The sequence below is a fragment of the Choloepus didactylus genome, chromosome 5 (genome assembly GCF_015220235.1).
Source record: "Choloepus didactylus isolate mChoDid1 chromosome 5, mChoDid1.pri, whole genome shotgun sequence".
NCBI lineage: Eukaryota > Metazoa > Chordata > Mammalia > Pilosa > Megalonychidae > Choloepus > Choloepus didactylus.
The window spans coordinates 153,667,778-153,684,974 of record NC_051311.1 but is presented as its reverse complement, the minus strand read 5'-3'; the positions used below and the strand labels follow the sequence as shown (position 1 = coordinate 153,684,974).

General features: G+C 45.4%; 2 protein-coding genes across 2 annotated transcripts in view; one reads left to right on the top strand and one right to left on the bottom strand.

The window, feature by feature from the left end:
• The window catches only part of LANCL2 (LanC like 2), a 95,289-nt gene extending 92,284 nt beyond the window's left edge, over positions 1-3,005 (top strand). The window contains exon 10 of the mRNA XM_037837157.1: positions 2,566-3,005. Coding sequence (XP_037693085.1) covers positions 2,566-2,715 — 150 coding nt within the window. The 3' untranslated portion in view covers positions 2,716-3,005. The remainder of the gene's footprint in view (positions 1-2,565) is intronic.
• Positions 2,530-17,197, bottom strand: part of VOPP1 (VOPP1 WW domain binding protein) — a 122,607-nt gene continuing 107,939 nt past the window's right edge. Inside the window, 1 exon segment of the mRNA XM_037837160.1 lies at positions 2,530-5,247. Within this exon segment, the coding sequence (XP_037693088.1) occupies positions 5,057-5,247 (191 nt within the window). The 3' untranslated portion in view covers positions 2,530-5,056.

Sequence of the window (17,197 nt, the reverse complement as noted above, 5' to 3'; positions counted from 1 at the left end):
CCGCCTTCTAAATTTCAAAAATTACTCAATTTCTGCTCTGGCACTTTTTTTTGCCTTAAGAGCTGTGATGGATGTTTTTGAAGTTCAGTGAATCTGGGGAAGAACAGAAAAGTGAGCTCTCTCCATTTACCTTCTCAAGTCGTGAACTTTGACTTGCAAATGACCCCTGCTATCATTTTACCTGACCAGGTGAGAAGCACAAGTAAAGTGTGTAAATTAGTTCTGACTTCACCACTTCAGTCACTCCATGTCTTCGAACTAATTTTCTGTCCATATAATAAAGCTTTTGGCTGACCCTCATAGCTTTGTAACATAGTTCTATCAAGTATAGGCAGTATTCCGATGTGTAAAACAAAGTTGGTACTTTTTCAGAGTATGGAGTGCAGTGCTCAAGAATTACAGCACATAAGATGGAGAAGGTATTTTAACCTCTGAAGCCATAGAGGGTACATCCTTGCATTTGAGAGTGTACACCATATCCATGGCAGTAATGGTGTTACGCTTGGCGTGCTCTGTGAAGGTGACTGTGTCCCATGTAACTTTCTCCAGAAACACCATCAGCATACCTGAAGCATTTTTAAATAAAAGAGAAAGCCCTGGGGAAGGGTGTTATGGAGACTTCAATAGCCTCTAGCCCAGGATGGCAGAGCTGGCTGCCTAGTAAGGAGGGAGGTGAATCTGCACAGGTGATAAGGAGCTTCTGGGAGGAAAAACCAAGACCTTCACTGGTGAGGTTCAATGTGTTATAAATCTCTCTAGTGGATGGTTCGTCCTGAGTTCTGCGGACATGAACAGGAGGGTCTGGACTAGTGGGCTGGTGGAGCCTCCAGCAAAGCACCCGAGTGGGACCAGGTTGAACCCTAAGGACAGAGCAAGGCCTGGGGCTCCGTGGGACGGAGGCATCAACCTTTTCCTGCTATTGCAGACAGCTGGGTCTTCAAACCGTGTTTGGGGGCAGGGGGAAGGACCCATGAAGTTTTTGGTGGGAACCAAGAGGGAGAAGGTCATAGGAGTTAAGCATAAACTAATTCTTAAGTTCAAATGCGCACCGTTTCCTATTTAAGTCAAGCAAACATCGATGCTCTAAAACGCGGTATGTAACATCTCATACAAAACACACTAGGTTTTAAAACAGACTTTCAAAACAGGAAAAATAAATGTAGAATCTAGGTAATGGGTATATGCACATTCACTGTAAATTTTTTTTCAGCTCTTCTGCATGTTTTTACATTTTCCTAATACAATGTTGGAAATAGTCAAATAAAACATTTTTTTTTTGTAGTCAGGCATTTGAGGAGCCTCTGATCAGGAAGGCTTTGGCTTACACATGAGTGTGGGAACCACTGGACTAGATCAGCCCTTTGAGCTCTCTGATCTAGAACTTTCTCAGGAGGAGCTGAAAATTCTGGGGCATCCTCAGACTCAGCAAGCAGGGCCTGGGGCTGATGTGTTTTGGAAACTGGTGTTCTCAGTGATTTTAATACATAGACTTAGAGTCTTTTTACATTTGTTTTAACACACAATGCTTTGGGGCTACAGTTGTACCCCAAGTTAGTTTTATCATAAAAATGGGTCATTTCAAATCTTGGTGGAAACAGATTAATACAATAAATAAACAAATAAAAAATGAATAGGAATTTAAAAACCGTATGTGGTGCTGAACATTCCATGGATTTGTCTGCCACCTGGACAATTTGTAAGCATGTACTGAAGAAAGTACTTTCCTTATAGTCCAAGCCCCAGAGAGCAGAATTTCAGAGCTGGAAGGTCCTGACCTATTCTTTATTCTGCCTTTTATCCTCGATATGGGCTGAGCAGAAGTGGTATGTTTCAGCACCTCTCAACCACTCTTCTCTTCAAAACAAAAAGGTAGGGGGATCCTATGGTCTACTGGTTTGGGTAATTGCGGATTAAACAGCATTAAGATGTTTTCCAGACTGTTCAGTATAAGTGTAGTGTGACTTGCCCCGAGACAGATATAACTGAAGTTCCCCAACCTCATGTCCACAGAAGGCTTTGTAGAGGAGGAACCATGCCCCACTAGTGTTTTCAGAAGGCAAATTATAAAATGCTTCTTTACAAACTTTATCTTGAGTGACTCTTCTAAAATGCAGCGTAACTGGACAACTGTATCCTTCATTGGATCTGTGAGAGAAAGCAGGGCTGGATTTTTAAACCAAGGTTCACCCACCTATGGAAAAACAGATCCAGGTCCCAGGTTAACTGTGAGTTTAACGTAAGAGGGCTTCCATCTCCCTGCCCACCTTCGAGAATTTTTTTCCTTTGCTTGATTTTTTTAAACATGGCAGTGAACATACAGTAACTCTTCTTTGGTAACACCTAATTGCCTTCCCTGCAGCTCTCGAGATGCATAATTTCCATTTTTTAATATTCCACTCCATAGCATTCCATTCCGTAACTTCCATTCCATTCCATTCCCAACCCCACCCCCTCCCAGCTGAATGCCCTCCCCTCTTCAGAAACCCTCAACACGACTCTCTTTCCCCTTCCCCAGCAAAACAATCAAAGCACATGGCCAAATTTCTTTTTATTTTGCATACATAGGAAACAGGACCCTATCAAAAGAGAAGGGAAAAAGGAAAAGAAATGAGCCAAGTGCTGCAGAGGACAAGCATGCACAGATCTGCTTCAAGTTTACACCTAACCACCAATGCTACAGGACTCCAACACACCAGGGGTCAGGACTCACGCTAAGAGGCGGGTATGATCCACTAACAGGACAAAGGAAGCGAGGACGGCTGGGAAATATCACCAGAAGTGGAATTTCAATACGTAGTAAGTCTCAGTCTTCACCTAGCAGGGTTCTAAGCCAGGTTCCAGGGAAAAACAGGATTTACGAAAACATGGAATATAAAATTGTTGAGCTTTATGAATCATTCTGTTTCTTAAGATGACTTGCTATCAAAAAGATGAACAAAGTTTAGTCATAGACATTTGGGTGCCTGTTCAGCTGGGTGCTGGCCAACTGGAATTCCAGGGAGTATCATTCAGTGTGCTTTCTTTATTAAAAAAAAAACAAAAAACAATAATAAAGTAAAGGGAGAAATTGACGTTAAAAATGCAAAATAAATGACCCGAAGAAAGATGAACTTTTTGGACCCATGTGGTTGTTCCTTGATTGTAAACAGCAAATGTTGTGCTTTGTCTTCTCGTCTAAATCAAGGACCCGAGTGTCGGGAGGTTTTGCAGTCATGACAGGCATTCACGGGTCACACAAGGTGGTCAAAGATACTGACAGCATCTGGGTTCACAAACTGTGTTTCCAATGGGTGCTTGTTTTGTTCCCAAGCATCTCCCAGGGAATTCTCCAGGAAGCTTCCAGATTCCTTGTCTTTAGAGTTAGTCCTGGAGTAGTTTTTGCCCCATCCCTATTCTTCAGCCCCTACCCCAAATACCCTGGCAGAGCATGGGTGCCCAGCTTTGTCGTGTGGGCTGACGGAAACTCTCAGAACCCACTCCAGTGGGGGGTTCCCCACACTGAAGTCCAATGAGTGACAATTTCTTATTTACAAAATAAGCATCCCACTCTCCCCGCAAATACTACACAGGTATCCTAGGTGTCCTTGGCTACATAGCTTTGCCCTTAGTCTACACACCACGTCAGGTCCAAATCTGGGTTTGAATGCACTCTCAAAGCTACCAACCACGGAGAGGAAAAGAGCATCCTGCTCCCTGCTGACAACTGCTTGTAAGATCCTGGGGTGAGAGGTGGTTCTTCGCCAGGCATCTGCATTTCCAACCACATCGCCTGTCTTCTAATTTTGATTAAATTGTCAGTGTGAATCAATTGCATCCTCTTTGATGAAATCTGCTTGCAATCCTGGGATTTTTTGCTTTCCTGTGATTTTTTCAGCAGGCTCCAATACCCATTTGCTGAGATCAAACACAACCACCCAGCTTGCCCCAGGCTGCTGCTGGCTGTCCCTGCTCCTGCTGGGACACCTCTCTGTTCTCTCTCCCACAGGGCCCCGATGTGATTTCCCTCACAGATGCACCCCTGAATGGAAGAGTCCTGTCCTGGAAGTGTCCCTCCAAGCCCACCACCGCAGAGCCGCCTCTGGGAAGGAGGCAGGAAACCCCCGGGCACAATAAAAGCTCAGAGGGACCCTGAGCATCCAGGGGAGACGCACCCTTGAGTCTGGTCTCAAAGCACAGGACGTTGTACAAGTGGCTTCCAAATATGCACTAAAAAAGTGGGGGTGGCGACAGACATTTTTTGTCCAAGTCAGACCAAGAGCTCACAAAACACAACGTTCCAGCTAGGAAGTGATTTCCCATCAATTTAAATTCATTTTGCTTGGGGATTTTCAGATAGCTGTAGCCATCCAGCGCAGACCCAGCTCTGGATCTCACCTCCTTGCGGTGGAAGCCGCCTGGGGCTCTGCTCCCTCAGCCCTGCCTGTGCAGAGAGAAGCTGGTCTTCAGGACGTGCCCTTGCCATGTGCATGGAGACAGGAAAGCGTGAAGAGGTTTCTTCTCTGCTGAACGCCTCTCTTGCCACTCCTTGCACTGGGGAAGACTGACCTGAAGAACAGGCTTAACACCAATCCTGACAGGTCTCATTTCAGCCCGTGGCCAATACCCCCTGCCACATGAGGGGTTTTCTGCCTGGTGGGGCAAAGCTGCCTTGGCAAGCCCGGGCCACGATGCCAGGCCATGGGCCCTCTTCGTAAGCTCCCTCTACACCCTGGCTCCGCTGTGCCCTCCTCCTTTCCACCTCCCTCCTGAGGATCTGGGCACACCACTAGGACCATGCAGCCCTCGGGGACTGTCACCACCCTCTTCCAGAGAGCACAGATTACATCAGACACGGAAGCAACAGAGGAGACACTGCGTTCAGAGCTTGCTCCTCCGTGGAAAACTTGAAAGGGAGCTGTGCTTGCTTTGAAGACATCGAAAGAGAAATTTGCCCTTCATGGCTCATAAGACGATTCCTTGAAACAAACATGGAAGGGGACAGAGAAGGCTGCTGAACGAGTCTCTGGGCCACAGGGAGCCCTCCCTGTCTCCCGGCGATCACCCAGCAGCGCCCGGCTTATTTGGCTTTCACCACCTGTTCGTACGGGGGCGGGGGCGTGTTACAGTAGGAGGGTGGGGGTGGGTAGGCCGTGCTTCCCTGGGGTGAGTTGGGCTGGACCTGGAAGGCCATCGCCATGGGGTTCCCAGCAGGAGTCATTCCCGGTCCTCCGGGGTCGGTGTAGTATGGCGGCCCTGGCTGCTGGGCTCCTGCAAGACAGACAGACAGCCAGATGTGAGAACAGAAGCCAAAATCCACCACCCAGCAACCCCAGAGCACTCCCAGGCTAGAGGGGCCTTGGAGACCACCTGCCCTAATCACTGATTCCATTAATGTCGCAGTAAGCCCCTGCCCTCATGGAGTTTGTTGGAGGCAGACAATTGAAAAGACACGTAGAATCACAGATTGTGGCTAAATGATAGGAAGGACATTAGCAGGACCAGGGAACGGGCTGGGGCAGGAGCCTTAGACATCACTAACCCAACACCTAAATAACACACGTGAGAAAGGTCTGCAAAGAGCCAGGGAAACACATGCCAAAGAAGTACAAAATAAGAGACCCCATTATACGTTTTAGAGTCAGAAGAACTGGGGCCATAGTAGGTTAAGTAAATTCACAGCTAACTGTTGGAAGAACTGGAAATAGGATCCTGGTTTCCTGATTTGCAGCCCAGAATTACCACCAGCAGCTGCACAGTCCCTTGGAGAATACAGTTTGCTCTACTCATTTTGCTGTATCGGACCATTTCGGATGAAAGGTTAGGTCGGGGTGGTTTTATCAGGATAGAGATCACCTGTCACCTAGCTGAGCCAGAATTCACAGATTGGAGGCAGATGACCTCCTGGGGCAAATGCCAGCAGGCAGGGCTGGGACTGATGAACCTACGGAATCTCTATTTCCCTTGACACTGCGGGAGGAGATTCTCTCTTCTACAAGGATGAGGAGGTAAGTTCAGGCCATGGGGCAGGGCATGGAGGATCCAGAGAACACAGGAGGCGAAAGGAGGGAACAGGCTGGTCCCCTTGGCCCTGAACCCAGCCCTAACTTTCTTTTTAATGGGTAGAACTATCTGAGCTGTTATTTTGACTAAATCATGCTTAATACTAATTGAGCTGCTGTTTTTTGAGCCTATTTTTTAAATGCAATTTAATTGTGATATATTCACACATACTACAACCCATCCAAGTGTACAATCAGTGGCTCAAAGTATCATCAGAGTTGTGCATAAGCCTATTTTTTGTAGGTCTAGTTGCTCTGATCATGTGGCTGCTGCTATGGAACACTGGATAAATTTTTTTTAAAAAAGAATCCAGAAAAGAAGCTGTAGGAATATGGGTGTTTCATGAGTTGAGCTAATTTAGTAAGGAAAATGAAATCCATTTTGAGATAAGCCCCATATAACCCACAGAGATACTCAGGGTTTCGGAGAAGAGAGTGCACTGTCATTTTGTGCAAGTCTCCCTTGACCAAGATTTAACTGAACTAGGGTCTGATTCCTAGAAAGTTGCCCAACAAGGTGTGCAAAATGTCACACAAATGTGCTGGAAGAGAGAATGTGGAGTGGACATTTAAGGCTAGAACTACATTCCAGGGTGTTGGCAGGAAATTGATCAGCCCACAATTGTCACCTTTATCAAAAAGACCCCTCATCTTGCACCTGCATGACCCAGGAGGCAGCCCCTGCTCCGATTTGTGCATCTTGCCCTCTGCCTTGTGGTATGTTTGCTAACTGCCCATCTAGCAGCCAAGACCATGAGCTTCCCAAGGGCAGAGATTTTGTCTTCTTTATCTTGGAGTCCCTTTATATTTTATAACTAAAAAGTTATAGGTATATAGCCCCAAAGAATTGGAAACGGGGCCTCAAATAAATACCTGCAAACCAATGTTCATGGCAGCATTATTCACAATTGCCAAAAGGCAGAAGCAACCCAAATGTGCCTCGACAGATGAATGGATAAACAACATGGTATATACACACAACGGAGTATGATTCAGTCATGAAAAGGAATGAAGTTCTGATACACGCAACTACATGGATGAACCTTCAAGACATTATATTAAGTGAAATAAGCCAGACACAAAAGGACAAATATTGTACGATTCTACTTATATGAGAACTCTATTAGAGGAGAATTCATAGAGACAGAAAGTAGATTAGAGTTTACCAGGGGTTGGAGGAGGAGAGAAGGGGCAGTTAATGTTTAATGGACACAGAGTTTCTGTTTGGGGGTGATGGAAAAGTTTGGGTAACAGATGGTGATGATAATAGCACAAAATCATAAACATAAGCAATCCCCCATTCAGCCATATACTTAAAAATGGTTAAAATGGAAAATTTTATATTATGTATGTTATCATAATTTTTTTTTGACGTTAAAGACTAAAAATAGAAGAGGGAATTTTAATAGCTCAGATAAGACATAATGAAGGCCTCTGAGTATTACAGTTGAAATGGAGAGCAGAGAGCTGGAGAGGAATTGAGAGCTATCACCAATAGGACCTTAGGACTAATCCAATATGGCAGTGAATGAGAATGGAGAAAAGTCTCGGATGAAAAGGCTCTGGTTTCTGATCTGGAGAAGTAAGGAGGCCCTTAATGCAAGAGATCTAATGCAGGAGAGGGGCAGGGCAGACGGAAGATTCCACACTGGACTCGTTAGGGCCGAGCTGCCTTTGGGAATCTTGCATGTAAAGGCGGGAGCAAAACATGGTGTAGAGGAAACCACCAAAGAAGTGTCTAGGGAGGGAGAAAAGATGATGGCTGAGGACAGAACCACCATTCAAGACAGGAAACTAACACAAATGTTGAAGGCAGGTGAGAAGGATGCAAAAGAGGTCAGGAAGAAACAGTGAGAAGTAGGTGGACTGGAAGTTGCATTATGGTAGCACAGGGAAAGGAGACTTTTCAAGAAGGTAGAAGTGGTTGGTACTCTCCAAGGTCAAAGAGAGGTCAAAATAAGAATTGCAGATTTTCAGTGGATGTGGCATTTGGGAATTCTCCTGTTCTTTGCCCAAGACTTTCAGTACCGTGCTAGTCCAAAGCCATGACTGCAGTGGCTGAAAAGAGATTCAGGGAAGGGGTGAAGACTGGATAAGGGGACAGGTGGTAGCTATGAGGGATGCAGGGCAAACAAAGACATATATTTAAGGACGGGAGATGTTTGAGCAAGTTTATAAGAAAGAGAGGATTTCTGGGTTGAGAATATAAGCTTAATGAGGCCAGGGACCTCATGAGCCTGATTCAGCAATCTGACCCCACTGTCCAGACAGAGACTGGTGCAGGGGAGGACACCCCAGGAAACCTTTGTTGAATGGAAAGAAAGAACTAGTGTAGGGAGGGCCTTGAAAAGAAGCACAAGTGTGCACAGAGGTCACAGATGGTAGCAAAAAACCACCAACAAGGAGTGACAGAGCTAAACGGCATGAGTCTCAACGTGGTGGGACTTCATGCACCTGGGTGGGAGGGGCACGGTATGACAGTGGCAGCCAGGAGCCAAGGGGACACCAGACCATCTCCTGACCCTACAGGGGTGGAGCATGACAGAAGAGAGCCAGCCCTTAAGTTTGAAGGCCTATGGTAGATAGCTCAGCTTGAGAAGGAATGTATATTAAATAGAGCATTCTATGAAGATGCTGGAGTTCCAGGAAGACTCTTTCCCAAGCACACGAAGAAGAAAGGACTGAGAGAGGTGTGTAAAACAATGGCAGCTGCACAAATGCCCCTTCTTAACTCTTCACCTGTTAAGAATAGCAATATATTGATATAATGATAATACATTATATTATATTGCATCATCCACTTATTCTTGAAGAAGCTGGGGCTCAGGGAGATTCAGTAACTTGCCCAGCTATTATTTGGCAGCACCTAGATTTGAATCAGATCCACTGTACTGGAAAGCCTCAGCTCTTTCCACTATGCTGTGTGTCTCTTACAACAGGAAGATGAAATGGGGGAAGAAATACAGGTAGAGAGGGATGGGAGAACTGGAAGAAGACTGGGGACCCAAATGGGCCTACCCTTCGAGCACCACCCAAGACCTGACTAAGGCCGTCATCAGCCAAGATTCCCAGCCTTAGCCGGGCTGCACTCTTATCTCTGATGCATCAACTGTCTCCACAGGAGCTGAAGTTGTCCTATTCCTTGATGCAAAGGAAATGGATACACCTTAAAAACTCAGGAGCAGCCAGCCTCTCTTTCCTCATTGAGAATCTCCACTCTGCGTGATTTGAGCAGGCACTCTAGGTTCCAGAAAGATTAGGAACAATATGTGTGAGATGTTCACTGACAACAGCCCCTTCTCCGTGGAGCCCTCCCACACACAGCCTGTCCAAAGGGGGAGGCCCGGGGAAGCTGAGTTTTCTTAACATATGGTCCTGCCACCATCCAAGGGGTGGGTTGGCCCATGACTTGTGAAAAGATGAGCTGGACCCATCTTCTCTTGGGATGCAGAAGAATCTGGCTGGCAGCAGAGGATGGATGGAAATTCAGGGACAAGTAGAGCGTAGGAGATCGTGTGGCCCATGGAGATGTTACCAGCTGTAGGCTGCCCCAATTCCCAATGGTGCCCCTATTCCATTAGGTTCCGTGTGTGTCTCTGCAATGAGCCCCTCTCCCTGAGTTAGCTCTTGCTCACTCTATACACTGCCTGTGTTCTCACGGTTTAAAGCAGAGTCTATCTATATGCCGACTTCCTACCTCCATAGCTCTAGCCCCACCTGCTTCTCTGTGGTGTAGGCAGGTGACCCAAACACACCACAGCAGACCCTGAACTCATCCTTTCCACTCACTGCTCATGTGCTCCTCTGCCTATGTTCCCACTCTCGGGTGGTGACACCATGTCACCCATTCACTCCCTGGACTATAAGCTAAGCACCCTTAGAAAGGACCAAATTATCAGGTTCCTAACCTACCTCATTGTCTTATTTCTTGGTGTCATGCCTTATCCTTTAGCTCCCAACAAGAACCTAATTGCTTGTATCCTTTGCAGGCTTTCAACCTACAGACCCATCTTCCTAGAATGTCCTCGCCCCCCCCAACCTCCTCCCCAACCTCTTGTCTTCCTAATTCTCATTTACCTTTCAAGTCTCAGCTCACATCACTAAGACCAGAAAGTCACACCAGACTGCCCACCACCTGCTTTCCTGAATGAGCAAGTACCCCCTCTCCTCTTGGCATCCAGAACAATGGATGCACATCTCTATCATAGCACTTGCCCCATGTAGTATAATTTCCCAGCATAGTATACTATATTCCTATTGTACAATCTTCTGGAGCTTTCTGCAGACAAAGGTAGGATATCGTTCATCTTTGCAACTTCAGAGTTGCAGAACGGTACCCGGGACGTGGCAAACATTTCATAAACACGTGAGACGAATGACTGGAGAAAGGATGAAGGGCTATTTTGATCTGGGCTTTGTCTCTGTCCTATTGTGCAGGGCATGCTGGGGAGTTTCCTGAGGTACACTTGCTGATGATATCACAGGAGAGACTGGCTGCCCCACCCCACCGAGCCTGGGCCAGTTCTGTCCTTCACTCTCGAGTATCAGAGGCTGATGACGGGGATGGCCACAGCCCCTTATCGCAGGCAATGCTCTGTGAACTACAGAGGAGGCTCATGATGGACTTGTGATGCACCAGCAGCATGGCCAAGCCCACCCTGGAGACTAATGAGAGATGCTGGCAAGTGTGTATAATTTAACTTGTATTTTCACCTATCAGTCACAACTCTGGGCTATTGCCAGGAATTAGTAGGATGGGAAAGAAATATTTGATCGTGGAGTTGGAGAGGCATTTGGACTATAGAACAAACAGATCTTTAGAGGAGCCGGTGAATAAATTATGCACTTGTTAAAAAAATGAACCCCTAGGTAAAAATCTGGGCAACCACGGGGCTGGAGCATGGCTGGAAAGCCTGTGGTTGTGGCTGAGGGGCAGCAGGAGCAGAGGCTTAGCCTCGTGGTGAGCAGCCAGAGTCTCCCCGGCCAGATGGAGGCAATGAGACGAGAAAGAAACCAGCTCAGGCAGAGAAGGCAGCCAGCCCCCACTGAGGATGCCCCCGACCCAGACATCTGCTCAGTGTCCACTCATTTGGCCAGAAGCAGAACTCCTGCCAGACAAGACGCTGACCTCACTGACCGTTCAGTCGCTTGCAGAGAAGAGGAACTGAAAGAAGTGATGCCGCGGACCCAGTTCTGACCAAGGAGGGTTGCAGCCTCGTTTAGTGAAGGGAAGGGAGGGCGAGTTCATCGCAAGTGTGAACACCATCGATGGAGGGTCGGGCAAGGCCAGGTATGTGCCCACAGACAGGCGAAAGTCAGTTTCAAAAATTCTCCCCAAAATGTTCACATGATCTGAGAGCTCATGACTCTGGAATGGAAAGCACCATAAACTCATAATTTCAACTCCACAACCACAAATGAGCACAGTGAGAACAGACATTTGAAAGGTTCCAAACAAAGCCTGCTGATTGATTCCAAGGGACAAAATTGGAAAGTGGCGGATACAACCAGAAACAAGTACAGAATGGATCAGGAAAAAAGAAAGGCCGAGGGCGCTGAAGCTTGGAGCAGATGCTGGACCGAAAAGAACCTTTTTTTAATTCGTGCATGGAGAATAAAAAATATTAAGAAATAAAGCAAATGGCAAAGAGAAAGATCTCAAATTAATTCTCTGTCAAAGAGAATGGTTTGTACACTGAAATAGGGAGAAAAATAAGTAGGTGAGGGAGAATGAAACATCAAAAGTAAGAATTGACCAGTTTTTTGGGGAGAAGACAATTCAGATCGCTTAACCCTGACAAATTATCTCTCAGTGGTGTAAGGAAGAAAACCAGCTCTTAGGGAGGGTCCCTTTATGTGCTAAGCACATTTTCTTGACAAATACAAGTATTTCCCATGCTTGTATTTCACATCATGTCATCTAAGCCTTGCAGTAATACTCTGAGATATGCATTATTCTCATTTCACAGACTGAAAGGCTAAAGTCCAAAGAAATTATGCAACTTGCCCAGTGGGTTCTTCTTCCCTTTACAAGAAGGGACACTGTTGGATCTGCAAGAATCAGGGAGGCGTGCAGTAGCCAGTTAGGACGGCTAGCGAGGGAAGGAGCTGAGCTGCTGGGTGGGTAGGTGCGTGATGGAAGGGACAGGGTCCCAGATGCTGCTGCTAAGCCACAGAGCAAAACCAGGAGCCTCCGGGCCTCATGAGAGAGAACAATTCCTTATTTTTTAAGCTGGCTGAAGTGGGTGACCAAAGCACCAGAATTAATTCTCCCAGAAAACATAAAAATCCCTGCTTTTGTAAATTTATTTGGTTTTAAAAATTGATAAAATTATTTAGATATTCCATTTACCTTTATCTTCCGATCAATGCATTGAAATTCCTACATTTTTATTTCCATCATTCTTTCATTTAATTTCTAAGTTTTGATTTATATACTTTGAAGAGTTAATTATTCAGTACATGCTTACATGGGACTCAAAACAATCATATCTTCAATATACAAGGTTATTTTTATCAGTATTAAAAATATTTCCTTTTTTGTATAAGTATATGATAGTGAATTCATGGAATATTTCTGGAAGGATACATAAAAAGCTGGTAATGGTAGGTGAACTGGGAATTGGGAGGAAGAGGGAGAGTTGGCATTGCATATTTTCTTTTCATTGGATACACTATGTGTGCTGGTTTGTATGTATTATGTCCCTCAGAAAAAGCCATATTCTTTGATGCAGTCTTGTGGGTGCAGACATATTAGTGTTGATTAGGTTGGAACCTATTGACTGATTGTTTCCATGGAGATGTGACTGAATCAACTGTGGGCAAGACCTTTGATTGAATGATTTCCATGGAGCTGTTACCCCATCCATTCAGGGTGGGTCTTAATTAAATCACTGGAGCCATATAAACAGCTGATAAATAGATGGAACTCAGAGCTGCAGCAGGGACAGACATTCTGAAGACGGCCATTGAAAGCTGATATTTTGGAGAATGCCATTTTGATATGCAACCTGGGAGCAAACAGATGCCAGCCATGTGCCTTCCCAGCTAACAGAGGCTTTCTGGATGTCAATGGCCTTTCTCCAGTGAAGGTACCCTTTGTTGATGCCTTACCTTGGACCTTAAGACTGTGACTTTGTGACCAAATAAACCCCCTCTATAAAAGCCAATCCATTTCTGGTATTTTGCATAATGGCAGCATTAGCAAACCCAAGCACTGTGTATTTCCTTTTGAAGCACATGTGCTATCTATCCACTACCAGAAAAACAAAAAACAAAAAACAAAAAACAAAACTTTCTCAGGCTCTCCCCTCAGGGTTTATGAAGATGATACAGTTGAAGTACTGTGAGACACACAGGAGGCCTGTCTCAAGACACTGGGGTGCTAATGTCCCACAAGAAAGAGCAGACAAAGATGCTTTGTGAGCAAGGCAAGGAGGAAATGAAATCCCTCTAACCAAAGTTTTCAACTTTTCTGTTCCTGGTTGGGGAAAACTCAGAAGCTGATAGTGGTATAAAGAGTGATAGAGAAGAACAGTTTTGCTCCCTATGGATGACTATTTTTCTAACAGAAGCAAAAATAACTGTATTTAAAAAAATAATCCAGTGTATTCCTCAGAGCAGATCTTGGAATGCAAGCCAGAAATGTGTGCATCACCTAGAGAAAATGCAGATTCAATTTCATCAGGTCCCAAGTAGAGCCAGCCCCAGAGTCTGCATTTCTCACAAGATCCCAGGGCTGGTTTCCAGCTTTGAGTAGCAATGACTAGACATTTTATAAATGTCTGTTCGTCCCAATACTACCAGCCCCCTTTCCAGAAGAGAAACCTGAATCACAAAGAGATTAGCTCCGTCCCTTCACTCCAATCCTCCAGTAAGTGAATCCTGACAGCTCTAACTCCAGAAGAGACCCCCACCTGGCTCCCAGGTTACCATCACCCTGCCACTGCCCTGCCCCAAACTGCCACTGCCTCTTACTGGGACGGCCAACAGCCATTCCTCTGGTTCCTCTACTGCCATCGTGATTCTCTCCAAAAATTCTCCACATGACTACAAAATCTTCCTTGATCTCGCCATCTCTCCACTAAACACCCTCTAATGAAGGCCTCTTACTGTTCCGCCCTTTGGCCTTCTCTCTTTAGCGCAGCACGAAACTGAATTTTGATTCTAACACAACCCAACCATCTTTTTCTTCTTATGGGCACATTTTAACACATTTATATTCATTGTTATATACAGGTACATGGTCTTTCTATATTGCTTTTATGTTTCTTTGCTGTTTTGTTTTCATTTCTTTCCTTTTTTTTTTTTTAAACTGCCTTTACTCTCTTCAACAGTGACTTAGAAAACAGACATGTTGCTTTTAATTCCACGAGTGGCTACTCTAAAGACAAACTGTCAAATCCAATATTGGACTTCCTGTTGTGGAAAATTAACATTAGGAACCTCATTCCACCCCTTTGACAGTCTTCATTACTGACTGTGAAGAAAGCAGTGTTCTTTCCTCGTTCATAATGTGCTTCTCCAGTTTTTAGAAGCTTCTGGGGGGAGGGGGTGGGCAGAAATGTTGAAGAGATTTGCCCAAAGATGGGATTGGCTGCCTTAGAGCTGCCTTAGCTTTTAGTGAAGCCTTGTGAAAACCACTGGAGGCTAATAGAGGCCACCCTGGGGGTGTGGAGCTGAGGAGATTCTTGATGAATCAGCTGGGGGGGCTGGACCCGGGCGGCCTCTAGGAGTCCACCAGCCCAGAGATCTTATGCCTGTGATTTTTCTCACCTTCTTTTTTGCCTACCATGGATCAAAAGGAATTAACACAGTATCCCTACCAGCTATAGACCCTTTTGTTTTCGGTAATAAGAATCTTATGGGCCTCAAATGAATTACCAGCCTACCACCTCACTCAACATCCAGAGAAGAGAGGGTCAAAATATTAATACACAACAAACAGCAGACAGAAAAACATAACTTCCCATCATTCTGAAGTATTTTCAAGACATTAAAATGCTTTTCTAAAAAAAAAGAAGATATATGTTAGAGGAAATTAGAAGTTTGTTGAAGATCAACTGAGAAGGCACAAAGCAGATAAAATGGAAAACACATGTCACCTCTTTGCTGAAGTTCCACAAGCAACCTGAACGCCTAAGATGAGAGAAAAGGGATTTCCAGATTCATCATTTTTCACTTTGGGCTCTACAGCTTCCACATTTTCCGTTAGAACGGAGGTCACAGGTTCTGGGGGTCCTTCTCTAGGAGCCTGGAGGCAGGGGCTGGGTCTGTCTGATCACCATCGCCTGACCCGGGGCAAGGCACTGAGCTTAGCACGTGGGGCAGGCTCCCAAAATGTGTAGTTGGTGTTAGGAGTTGAATCGTGTCCCTCAAAATGACATGTCCAAGACTGACTCCTAGTCCTGTGAATGAGACCTTATTTGTACATAGGATCTTTGAAGAAGTGACCAGTTAAGACGAGGCCACACTGGATCAGGGTAGGCCCCAATGACTCAATATGACAGGTGTCCTCATAAACAGAGGGAGCTTGGACACAGAGAGACAGATAGAAAGAGAAACAGCCAGGTGACGGACTGAAACTGAGCTCTGCTACCACAAACCAGGGATCACCAGGGACTGCTGGCTGGTCCTTCACCCCTTCACTAGAAGCCAGAGGATAGGCCAGGAAAGGACTGTCCCCTTAAGAGGAAGCACGGCCCCACCAATATTTTGATTTTGGGTTTCTGGGCTCCAGAACCATGAGACAATACATTTGGGATATTCAAGCCAACTTGCCTGTGGTACTCTATTACAGCAGCCCTGGCCAACCAAGAATGGGGGATTGAAGGAATATGTGTGTACACACACGTATGCTATTTGGGGAATCGTGAGGCCCCGCTGCAGAAAGGAGCATCTGTCTAGGTTTGGCCCATGTTACCCCGTGCTCCAGCCCTGAAAGGACCTGTTTCTTTGCCTGTTGGGAGAAAAGTTCATGATAAGAGACTTGAGTGTATGGGATGCTGGTGGCAGGCCCCAAAAGATGAAGAACTAGAGGCAAAAGGTGATCTAAAGAGGGCCCTCTTTTAAGGGATTGAAAAGAATGCAAATGAACCAGATAAGGGAACAATTTGTCTAGCCAAGCTTTGCATTTATGACCGAATATGAGGAAGACACTTCAGACCTGAGTTCTCCTCCCTGAGTTATGGGGCAGTTTCCAAGGAATGGGACTGATAAAGGGGCTCAGATTCTGTCTTTGCTTTGTCACTGGCAAACCCAAGAACAATACACATGGGGGAACCTAAATTTGCTAGAAGTTTCTATTCCCACTGATCAAAGTTTATAGATGTGAAAGCGGTTTGTGGTGATTGAGGTAATGAGACTAACCACCTACCAAGAGGGCAGGGTGTGAAACATGCCTTTCTTTTTGAAATACGCTCTGTGTGATGTGTGTTGTCTGCCTCTATTCAAAACCTCCAGACATTAAATGTGTCACATGGAAAAAACCTTACTTTCATAATAGCAGAAAATCCTACATGTATTTGCAAACTGGATAATGCAAATCATAAGAAATAACAATTGAGTTGTCATACAAAGGGAAAGGGCAGTGTCAAGGTTAGAGACAAAAACCAGAGTAAGAATAACAAGGAGTTTGAGTAGACATACAGACAGAAAGCCAGACAGACATTCACTGAACTTTGTGGGAAAAGTACTCCTGGTCTTCAAGGAGCTATTCTAAGTTGTGAGGCAGGAATGGTTCTCCGGTTTCCCTGCAGGAAGAAGGTCTCAAAACCACACCCTCTACCTGCCCTCCTCTATCCCACCCCATGCCAGACGATCACTTTCTGATATCAGGGATGATTGATAAGGAATGTTCCGGTAGCTATAAGAGTACATTAATAGATTATGATTTTTAAACAAATAACTAAATATTTCCTGTTATGCTTCTTTCACCAAAATGGTAAGTTCAAAAACAATTCCATCTCTTCACCTCTTGAAGACGGTCACACAGAGCAGTGGATCCACACGGTCTGGGTCCCCTCAACCCTACCATTTCTTCTGGGGGAAGAAGCAATAAAGGAAACCTTAGAGCCGTAGAGCTTCGAGGGGGGTACCTGTCTGGTGGATGTCTCTGCACACCTGAAGCGCTGTTATGTGGAAGAAGAGTCATGCTTATT